We start from the raw sequence: 12,098 nt of genomic DNA, 5'->3' as shown, positions 1-12,098 counted from the left end.
GTCATTTCAGTGAATTTAACAATATTTGAAGATAAAAAACATGCAAGAGGAACAAAAGTAAGCTGTCCATTTTTAACCAAGTCTTTTCTAAAATTAACACAAGCAACAAAACAACACAGGATGCATGAGGCAGAAGATAAGAAACGCTGAAATATGACCTAAATCTACATAAAATATAGACAAACAATTGCTAAGGTCAAAAATGTAAATCTTAAGGACTAGTATTTTTGAAATCACAGGCCCCTCTCCAAAAACTAGGTTTAATATGTTCAGCTTTAAAAAAGAAAAAGCCAATATATTTCACAGAAATACACTCTTGAGTGTGAAGTAAATAGCCTGGCACTGTAAAATATGTGTGGCAGAGGGTCTGGGGCATGTGAAGACAACAAAAATTCCATTTCCAGCTTCTTCTTTCAGCAAGTTTATTCATTCACATACTTTTAACCATAACACATTATGATGCATCTGGTCATAGAGATGCCACAGTGCTCAGTGTGGCTGCTGGAACAGCACTCAGCTTTGTCAGTGCAGCAACCATCCCAACCTCGTGGAAGGCAGGTCCACAGTCCTTCTGCAGTAGCTACAAGCTTCTTTCATTCCAGATACCTTCCCCAAAGACATAGCTGGAGCAAAAACATTTACCCATCTCCTGCACATATAAGCAACTATGTAGCAGACAGGTCCCGGGGCTTAGCTCAAGTCATATCCTCAGCATATTAACAAAGCTCTTGAGATCTAAATTCTGCTGAGCTAACAGGAAAGACGGCTGATACAAAGGATACAAAGCAATACAAATAGAAGCTAGATACAAAAAAATGAAAAGCCCACTGTGACAAAAACTGAGACAATGTAACAACTGCAATCTCAGTAAATTGATTTAACCATTTTTTTTCCCTTGGTGTAGATATATCTGACAAAATAAAGGCCATCCAGTCTTCTAACAATCTAACTGTAGCATAGCATTTTCAGTGTTAGTATGAGATTTACTAAGTGCTTTAAATGTCTAACATTATCCACAGAGACAGTAAAACAATTAACATGATTACTTGGTAATTTTCACAGCTAAGATAGGATTTGTTACGACGGCTACTCCTCTTTTCTTGAATTAAAGTTCAGATTATATTAAGCCAGAAACAATTTTGAGAACTTTTATTTCCCTTTGAATATTTCTTCAACTATAATTAGTTTCAATTGGAAGAACCATGTATGTGCTAAAGGTAGACTGAACATATTACTGTATTTTCAGTATCCCCATGTGAAAATTAAATAAATATGTCAGTATTTATTATATATCCTAGTTCTTTCAATGATACATCCTAGGTCTTTCATTGTCACACCTCTGAACACTGACTGGGATAAAAACTCTATTAATTTGGAAAGACATGGTATGAATTAAAATAACTGATATTTTGGTGAAAAGTAAATATTTATCTTAAAGTGAGAAAAATAAAGAAGTATGTGTTTATAATGATTACATTCTTCACTTTTCTCCTAAGCACTATTTTTTCTAATACTGTAAACCCTGAGAACACAAGAACATCCAGACAAAAGTTAATTTAAGGGAAAGACTGTAACATAAGGGCCTCTCTTAGCAGATTAGGGCAAACAATTTTGTGTGCAATTGGTTTTGGGAGCTGACTTTAGAAACTGTATTGTAAAAACATGCTAAAATCCATCAAAATTTTGATCATCTTGGAAATCACAGGCTGTCACTATTCCTGGGACCAGACACAATATATTTAAAGCTTGGAACTCCCCAGATGAACCCGGTAATAATAACAGACTACACTGTGCAAAAAATTATTAATGTGAAATCTCCTGCAAGTCTTGTGTTTCTGCTGGTGTACTCCATGTATCTGTAATCTGGAACTCCCTTCAGAATTTCCATCCCTTTCCCAACATGAGAACAAAGTGCTTTGAGATGTCTGAAATAAGAAAACCCACTTGAGAGCTAGAAATGACACTATTGTCATAACCAGTATTTTCAGTTAATTCATCAGTATGGTTTATACCATATATTTGGCACATCTGCAGCCGTACAAAAGAAACCTAATGAGAAGATCCATGATATAAATTAACACACACCATGATCAGGCAGGTGGTTTTCCCAGGGCGAGGCTCATCCCCTGCACTCCGGGTGTGCTGAACCCTGCGATTTACCCAAATGCTGGAAACTCGACTGCATAATTTGTGGCAGTGAGGGACTGCGTTCGTGCTCTCCCCTGTTTTTTCAGGGCTCAGTACTAGGGCCAGTTCTCTTTAACATCTTTATCAGTGATCTGAATCAAGTGCACTTTCAGTAAGTTTGCAGACAACACCAAGTTAGGTGCATGTGTCAATCTGCTTGAGGGTAGGAAGGCTCTGCAGGAGGATCTGGATAGGCTGGACCGATGGGCTGAGGTCAACTGTATGAAGTTCAACAAGGCCAAGTGCTGGGTCCTGCACCTGGGGCGTAACAACCCCAAGCAGCGCTACAAGATGGGAGGTGAGTTGTTAGAAAGCTGCCTGGCAGAGAAGGACCTGGGAGCATTGGTTGATAGTCAGCTGAATATGAGCCAGCAGGGTGCTCAGGTGGCCAAGAAGGCCAACAGCATCCTGGCTTGCATAAGAAACAGTGTGGCCAGCAGGGCTAGGGAAGTGATTTTCCCCCTGTACTCGGCTCTGGTGAGGCCGCACCTCGAGTACTGTGTTCAGTTTTGGGCCCCTCGCTACAAGAAGGACATGGAGGTGCTTGAGCGAGTCCAGAGAAGGGCAACAAAGCTGGTGAGGGGTCTGCAGAACAAGTCTTACGAGGAGCGGCTGAGGGAGCTGGGATTGTTCAGCCTGGAGAAGAGGAGGCTCAGGGGTGACCTTATCGCACTCTACAGGTACCTTAAAGGAGGCTGTAGCGAGGTAGGGGTTTGGTCTATTCTCCCACGTGCCTGGTGACAGGACGAGGGGGAATGGGCTAAAGCTGCGCCAGGGGAGGGTTAGGTTGGATATTAGGAAGAACTTCTTTACTGAAAGGATTGTTAGGGATTGGAACAAGCTGCCCAGGGAAGTGGTTGTGTCACCATCCCTGCAGGTCTTTAAAAGACATTTAGATGTAGAGCTTAGTGATATGGTTTAGCGGAGGACTTGTTAGTGTTAGGTCAGAGGTTGGACTAGATGATCTTTGAGGTCTCTTCCAACCTAGATGATTCTGTGATATATATATAGAAGTTTTTTTTTTTTTTTTTTTTTTTTTTTTTAAATATAGAAACAGTTTTTAAATAAATTGCCCTTTAAAACGTTCAACCTACTGAAACTTAATATTTGGTTTGTTATATTACCTGTTATGGCCAAATTAGTGTCAACTCAGCACATTTTATTTAATGCCTGATAGTGATTTCTAATGGCTAAATTAACCTATGTGAGATGGAACTTGAAATACCCAGTTTACTTGGTATTAAAATAAATGTTTGCTCCTTTAGAGCTGAAGTAAGCTTAGCCTTTGGTTTCATCAGATGCAGATTTAAGAAGAAATACAATTAACATTTCTTATGTTTGCCAACAGAGAGATATTCATTCCTTTTTTTCCCCTAAAAAAATCCAGATCTCTGGCAGGAGTTCTCAGCCTACAGCACAGCTGACATAGAGAGATCTACATTCTAGATAAAGATTGCTGCAGTGGCAACCATGAGAGAAGGAAGATGTTAGCAATTTTAAGTTGTTGGATCAGAGTGATAACTAGTGAGAGCATATATCAAGGTCCTGTCCCAACCATCTAGCATTCTCCCCTTGAAGTCCTGCTGCTGTGTATAAATTGCCTCAATAACCTTAAGAGCTCTTCAAGCCTACAGGATGGAACACCTACCTATACAGCGGGAGCCATCCATAGATGTGACATATCCCCGGGGGCAGATGCAGAAATAACTTCCCACTGTGTTAGAACATTCGCCATCTTCACAGATTCCTGGGATGATGCTGCATTCATCAATATCTATTCAAAAAGGAAAATACATAGGATGATGAGCAAAACATTTGCACATATTGTTGTAAAAGAGAAGGAAAGATAGCTTCTCTGAAGTGAAATTGTTATTTAGCTCAGATTTAATAATATGCTGCTAGTTGCAAGCTGCTGTGAAGGGTGCATTTGCAAATTGTTTTGTTTGCCATCTAATGCAGGCCTTTCTTACAGGTTCCAAGTATACACCCCTTCAAGTCCCAGAGAGGTAGACTGGGACTTCCACTAAATGACACATACTGAATGCCATCTCTAGGAAAAATGCAGCAGCTACAAGGCAACACAAAACCACACACCTGGCTTCTGAGCTGAATGAATGAAGATGGTACGGCAGCCAAGCATGACAGCTCTGGGCTTCTGTGACCACAAAAATATTGCTCATCAGATCTAACAGCTTTCTGGCCTTCTTCTAGTACTTCAGCTATAAGGAAGAATTTTGGCTAGGCTCTTCAGTATAGACCAAATGTCACATTTTCATTTTTTTCAGATATTTTTAATCCATTCAAACATTTCCGTTAACTAAAAACAGTGGTCTCATCTAAACACTGACAAATAGTGCATGTAACTACATGGAAATTGAGATGTCATCAAGCTGATGAATGAGCTACTGCAAATAACTAAGGGCTCTAGGGCACACAGCACCAGGACTAAGAGCACAGAGGGGTGTCCCAGCACAAAGCAAAAGAAGGTGCTAAGGCAATGAGAAGCAACAGAGGAAGCAATCTGACTGTACTGTTAGAGAAAGTGAAGCACAGCAGGGCAAACTGGGATGGAAGAAATACAAGTGAGGAAAACAGCATGATGGTAAAGACTGTGTCATGACCATTTATACAAATGAGCTGTTGTAAGTAACCAATTCATTCTGCCACTGTGAAAATCTTTAGATATTGGATTTTTTTAGGGCCTGTTTAGCAACCTGATTTTGGCTTTAAGTGACTTCTGTCCATTAGCTTTCCAAATGGCTTTCAGAAAATGTGGTGTGGCCCAGGTTTAACACAGGAGGCTTCTGAGAAAACATGGGAAAGAATGGCCAACTTTCTAACTAACTTGAGATGAGTTATGGTTTCCAGTTGAAATGATAAGATACCACAAGTTTTCATTGGCTTAATACCAAGGGTAGTCATTAATACAATACACAGTATTAATACAATACTGTGGCTTAACTTGTTTGTAAACTTCTGGGTGCAGTATTGATTTATGACTCTTTCATACTGTGAAACAGAGTTAAATCAATAAATAAAAAGATCAGACTCTTGAACCCAGACTGTCTCATGTCAAATAATTCTGGAGAAGCATCAGAAAGAGCAAATGGCAGAAATTATCTTCTGATGACACTGATTCTTCACATTCTCAGCAAGAAGTCTTGGCACTTTTATAAAGATCATCATTTTCCTTGACACTGCCACTCTAGAAATTGCCTTGAGATTAATGACAACTTGAGGAAGAAACTTTATCCACTGTTATTTCTTAGGATGCTTTTATGTGATGAATACTGTGCCTCCTCCCCCAGTACATTCTCCACACTGAAAACTCAAAGAAAACAAAGTGTGCCCAAAAGATCTGGTACGCACAGGTTCTATATTAAAAAGGTAACTCCCCACTGTGGGAAGTTCCACACATAAAGAACTCTTTTTAGATATGAATCTACAGTGGACATTCAAGTACCGCAAAGGAAAATTAAGTTTTGCACAAGAACACTAAGAATGGGAGAACTGTTCTTTGTAAAAGTGAACAAAGCACCCTGCCTGTCCCTAGTGACGTCTTTTTGAGTGTCACTGTAGAAAAGACAATTCACCTCACAAGTAACATTGCTTCAAACTACTTTAATCCACACATACATCTTGTAACCCTTGTTTTTTGTTTCACACTATGAAGTACAATTAAAAGAAGCAAAAATTTTGTCTTTTTAACAAGGCTATTTAAGCATTTCAGAGGACACAAAAAGTTTAAACTTTACTTTGAAATAGTTATGAAATGATAACAACTATTCCCCATATTTGAGACATCTGTTCAAGTAGGTAGAAAAGACAGTGCGATTTCTCCTAAATAAAAATAATTTTAAGAAATAATGTTTTTACTCAGGACTTCATAGTTAATCAATATAGAGATTCCAGAATTTGAAATGTTGGTGTTAAGTCAAAACCAAACAATTCCCCAGGAAATCTCTGAAATCTTGCATTAATTTACTATTGTTGAAGACAATATATATAATGTGGTGAGCTGCTTACCATATGATTTCATCCAATGAAATGAAATCACGTGTGTAAATCAAAACAGAACCAAAACCAGTTGGATGCCTTGTTGGGATCTTTCATGCAGCAAATGTCCTTCACAACCTGTAAGCCTTTTAAAGAATAACACTACCTTCTGTATAAACACACAAACTGAAACATCACATCAGATAGGCAACAAACACAGCAAATATTTCAGACTGCAGGTGATGTTTCACTTCTACCCTGCGTAGTCCCATAGGCATCACAAACCTTTATGCAGATACATGTTAAAAATGCATTCACCTTTTCCTGTGCATACTATCAGGGAGAACTGCTGAATAGTATTTTTAACTATTAAGCAGAGCTTTAGATGGGTTAAAGAAGTAGAATGCAAAAGAATGCATTAATTACCACTTTCATAAGGAAGGACACATATCAATGAGCAAGTCCTACTTTTGTCAGCAAAGCACTTCACCAAATGCCAGACAGAAACAACATATACAGAGTTCAGATCTACAATCGGCCAACAAAAATACATGCAATTATTTGTGTACGCTGTCATCCAGAATACTAGGACATACCAGCATCTGGTGACATAGACCAAACAAGGCTAAAAAGTCTGCTTCTCCAAAACAGCTGGAAAAAATAACCAAAAACCCTAGATTTATGTATTTTCTTAAAAAATAGTAATGAGTTCCTTGTTTAGCCAGCCTGCTTTCTTGACAAGTCTACTTGTTTTCCTGGGTATTGGGACAGACCATGCTTGTGCTTGGCAGAGGTTATTCTCAAAGAACAGCCAGATCTCTTGAGCTCCTTTGCCTTTCAGAGCTGCTTCCCTACAGGATCACACAGGATCACAACTACCAGTCCAATGAATAAGTCACAATCTGCTCTCCTTAAGTCCAGGATCTGTACTCTGATGCTTTCCTTCCTCACTCCCCCCAGGATCTTGAACTCTACTACTTCATTTCCAAGGCTGACATAAGATTTTCATGTCCCCAACACATTCCTTTCTGTTTGGGAGTAGCAGATCTAAGAGACTGTCACACCTGCTCACTTGCTAGGCCTAACAGGTATCTGCATGTAGAAATTGTCCCTGATACCATCCAGAAACCTCCTAGACAGCTTTTGTGCCATGGTGTTGCCATTCCCCCAGATTTCAGGGATTGTCCAAGAAGAATCAGTAACTGTTATCTACAGGCTTCCTTGAACTGCTTAAAGAAGACTTTGTATGTTTTCTCATCCTGACCTGGTGGCCTGTAAAAATAACTTCTACTGCAGTGTTACCTTTACTAGCCTCTCCTTTGATCCTGGCCCACAAGCCTGACATCTATTTCATAGAAGAACTCTACATTTGAGCAGATCTTCTTTTATGAAAGGCAGTCCTCCTCCATTCCTCACGTCTTCCCTAAAGAGACTACATCACTTCATTGCAGAACTCCAGTTACACACACAGGTCAGCATGGCATCACAGTTATTCCAATGGTGTCATAGCTTCACCATAATATTGCAGCTGCAAAAGAAGGTAGATGAATATGTGTTCTGGTTCTTGGGTTCAGGTGAAGAAAATGGGTGTTTGGTTTAGTTGCACCCAATGTAATGGAAGTTTTTTCCCAGTCTGTTTTTGAATTCTGAGACTCTCTTTGAAAGCAGACAAAGGATTGTGAGTTTTTCAGATCAACAGACCTTAAGAGAAACTTACACACTTCAGAAAATACTCAATACTTTCATACTTGAACATATGATTTATTTTAACACTAATTTATTCTGATGATGTGAATTTTTAGCACAATAAATCTAGGATTCATCTGACACATCATACTACAGTTACCATTTTAGAATATTGCCTGGATCTGATAAGCAGCATGAATGACCTGCCTTTTATACTCTGTGAATGTATTTATTTGATGTATTAACTTCATCTCAGAGGAGGTAATGGCTTGTCCTTCACATGGAGCTCTTCTAGGGATTATATCAGATGTCCAAATGATGTCTAAATGCTGTCTTTGCTCTAATGATATATTTATCATATTAGAAAAGTCTGTACTAACACTGCAGCAGCTGGCATGGGAATAATTTTAATTTCCCTACTCCTGATCAAGAAGTCTCATGGAATACCAATAAATATACTGTGGCTGACAGAATTTAAAAAAAAAAAAAAAAGTGCACTTGTAATAAACAAGAATAACTAAGTATTCATCAAAAAAAGCCGAAAGTACTCTCTAACATCAGTGTAATCATTGCATTCAATACTACAAAAAGTTCTAAACATTCTCAAGCTGAAAGAGTGCTGCCAAAATAAACAGCTGTAAGTCAGAGAATACCACTTTGAATAAAAGCTTTCCAGTGAAAAGCTTTGCAACTGAAAGCATGCATCTAAGATCAGTAACAACAACAAAACACACATTTCTAAACTATAAATTGCCTACACAATCAAATACACTATACATTTGTTTAGTAATTACAGCTGTCTTTCCTTCAACTTCGAAATGATAAGTTGATTATAGTTCTAGAATTTTCAAATCCACTCTTCTGAGTGAGACATCACACTTGCACTTTGGAAAACATTCAACACTCGCATTTCTTTTTCTGATAGTTGTATATATTTGGTGGTATGATTACAAGCAAATGTTTCTGAATTTTAGGTAGTTTATGTTTTGATACTCAGTAAATTTAAGCTTAAATTCTACTGAAAGAAAATTGTACTGCTAGAGTTTTTCAAAATCACCATACCTAGACTTATTTAATGTCCCATATAACATAAAAGTGATGGTAAAAACAGACCATTATGCAAAGAAAATTGAAAAGAGTAGATGTTCATTTACTTGCTAACTGCTGTGTAACCATTCTTGCAGAAGCACATTGCTTAGGAGCTAATGATATCATTAAGACACTAACAAAATACATCATGTCAGTTAGATTTAAGGTCGGTTGAAATAGTCATTTACTGTGCCTGTGCTCTGAGCTGGTCAGATACAAATTCACAAAATACACAGAATGATTGAGTTTGGAATGGACCTCCGGAGGCCATCTGGTCCAATCCCACTGCTCAAGCAAGGACACCTAATGAAGGTTGCCCAGGTCCATGTGCAGGCAGCTTTTGAAGATCTCCAAGGAAGCAGACTCCACAATCTCTCTGGGCAACCTATTCCAGTACTCCATCACCTACACGGTAAAGAAGGCTTCCTGATGTTTAGACAGAACCTCCTGTGTTACAACTAGTGTCCACTACCTCTTGTCCTGGCACTGGATGCCACTGAAAAGAGCCTGGCTCCATCCTCTTTGCACCATCCTCTAGGTAGGTTTTATACACATTGATAAGATCCCTGCTGTGTCCTCTCTTCTCTAGGCCGTACAGTTCAGGCTCTCCCAGCCGCCCCCCACAGAATAGGTGCTCCAGTCTCTTGATCATCTTGGTAGCCCTCCATTGGACTCTTTCTGGTATGTCTGTCTTCCCTGTACTGGGAAACCCAGAACTGGATGCAGTACTCCAGGTGTGGCCTTACCAATGCTGAGTAGAAAGGAAGGATCATCCCCCTCAACCTGCTGACAATACTTTGTGTACAGTAGCCAAGAATACCACTAGCCTTGTTAGTGGCAAAGGCGCATTGCTAGGTCATGTTCAACTTGGTGTCTACCAGGAACCCGGGAGCCTTTTCTGCAGAGCTGCTGCCCAGCTGGGTGGTCCCCAGCATGCACTGATGTCTGGGGTTGTTCGCCCCAGTCAGGTTCAGAGCTTTGAACTTTCATGAAGTTCTTGAACTTCATGAGATTCTCGTCAGCCCATTTCTCCATCCTGTCAAGGTCCCTCTGGTCAGCAGCATGACGCTCTGTCTAATCAGGTACTCCCTCCAGTTTCATGTCCTCTGTGAATTTACTGAGGGTGCACTCTACCCCATCATCTTAGGCCCCAAAGGCCTTTCTGCAGTCCAGGTAGACAATATCCACTGCTCCCTCCTCGTCCATCAGGCTCGTCTTTTCCTTAGAGAAGCTTAGCAGGTTGGTCAAGCATGACTTCCCTTTGGTGAATCTGTGAGTCCTGACGATTTTCTTCTCCTTCATGTGCCTGGAAATGGTTTCCAGGAGTAGCTGCTTTGTCACCTTTTCAGGGATCGAGGTGTGGCTGACTGGCCTGTAGTTCCCCAGGTCCTCCTTCTTGGCCTTCTTGAACATAGGAGTGACATTTGCTTTCCTCCAGTCTTCAGGTCCTTCCCCCAGTTGCCATGATTGACCAAAGATTATAGAGAGGGTCCTCACAATGACATGTGCCAGCTCCCTCAGCTCTTGTAGGTGCATCCCAACAGAGCCCATGGCCTTATGAATGGTTCAGTTTGCTTATGTTTTCCCCATCCTGACCCTTTTCTACCAAGGGTACACGTTCCTTGCTCCAGCCTTTCCCCCTGGTTTCTCAGACCTGAAGGCCAGTCTTGCTGTTAATAACTGAGGCAAGTTATAACTGTCCTGTGTAACCACCTCTCCTGTTTCATTCAGCAAATAATTAGCTCTGGTGTGCAAGTCATATATCAACATCAGTACAGCACCATGTCTGACTTGATATAAAATGCCAGGCTTATTTTTTCAAGTCAAAAACTAAGTTGCATGTAACTGTTAATGATAGCTGCCAATTTGTCTTTCCAAATGATTAATATCCATTATCAGAAAAAAAAGTAATAGAAACAAATGTTGGATTATTACCACACATCTTCATCATCATACTTTGTGTTTTGATTCATCTAATACTAATGCTTACTTTTAAATACCATCATTCGACAACATTCTGAGTAATGGATACATTGACTTAAAAGAAAAACTTATAGCCTTTGACAACCTACCCTGAAACAAAGAATTTGCTAAGAGAAGTTGATCTACTTCAGCTCCATCCCTGACAGACTTCTTTCACATATTGATATGCAACAGGTTTTAAAGCAGCCCTGCCCTGATTAGCGAAGCTGGAGCAAGACAACGCAAACCACCTCTCAGTTAACTGCACTAGAGAAGAGTCTCTCCAGCTGAACAACAGGCAACAGTTCCTCAAAGGGAGTGGTTCTTTCCCTTTCCTAATCTGGTTCCCAATTATCATATATGAGTGCTAATCACAGTTTTCTGTTTTCTTTTATAATTTACCAGAATTTCTTCTGGAGTTAGAAATGTTATGGGTAGAAAGGCAAGTGACAAGAAGACACAAAAATGGTAGCCTCTACTGCTGCCGCTACTACCCAGTAAGGAAACAAAAAGGAAGTTATAAGTTTTAAGAGTCAGTGATCCAGCTTCAGGCAAATGCAACAGCAACTGGGGGATTAGCAGTAGCAAAGGCATGGAGACAGTCTTTTTCCCAATGTTCTAGCAAAACTCCCTTGCTTCCAACACGGTTCATATTGACCTGCTTTTACTGTGTATCTTTATGCTCCCTGTAGAGCCCTAAGCCTCTGTGCACAACTGGCACACTCTTGCATACAGCTAGATATATATAGATGTGTACATGCATGGCATATACACAGGTGGCTTCTATTTCTCCTCAATTATGGCAAGAAAAGCCTTCACAGTTCTGTTTCTCTGGCTGAAGCTCTACTGCTAACTGTTTCTTGCAGGGTTTGAGAAGATATACCCAGGCTTCCCTAAAATAACTAATGACAGGAATATTATTGTGCACAGAGCAGCAGTTGAAACTGGCCAATATCAAAGGACGGAAAATGATAGAAAGGTGAGCTAAGGACAGAATCAGAGAAAATAACTGTGGATATTTGTTTTATCTACTCTTCAGTATTACTTGCAACAACACCGGATGCAATCTGGTTCATTTCACATAGAAAATTCGATTTTCAAACCTATGGTATTAGTATTTCTGTAAATTCTGTAGTGCAGGCAAAACTACAGAAAACTCAGGTGATTTCAAGAATAGG

General features: G+C 39.8%; 1 protein-coding gene and 1 pseudogene across 3 annotated transcripts in view; one reads left to right on the top strand and one right to left on the bottom strand.

The window, feature by feature from the left end:
- The window catches only part of FBN2 (fibrillin 2), a 183,141-nt gene that overhangs the window by 116,818 nt on the left and 54,225 nt on the right, over window positions 1–12,098 (bottom strand). For 2 of the 3 annotated variants that reach the window (XM_040541320.1, XM_040541318.1), the window contains exon 8: window positions 3,836–3,961. The exons of the other annotated variant lie outside the window; for it this stretch is intronic. In XM_040541320.1, the coding sequence (XP_040397254.1) occupies window positions 3,836–3,961 (126 nt within the window). The remainder of the gene's footprint in view (window positions 1–3,835; window positions 3,962–12,098) is intronic. 3 annotated transcript variants of the gene reach the window in all.
- On the top strand, window positions 2,072–2,225 carry LOC121062397 (annotated as a pseudogene).

This window comes from Cygnus olor, chromosome Z (assembly GCF_009769625.2).
Source record: "Cygnus olor isolate bCygOlo1 chromosome Z, bCygOlo1.pri.v2, whole genome shotgun sequence".
Classification (NCBI taxonomy): Eukaryota; Metazoa; Chordata; class Aves; order Anseriformes; family Anatidae; genus Cygnus; species Cygnus olor.
Note: the sequence above shows the minus strand (reverse complement) of the source record. Positions and strands in the feature narration are given on the sequence as shown.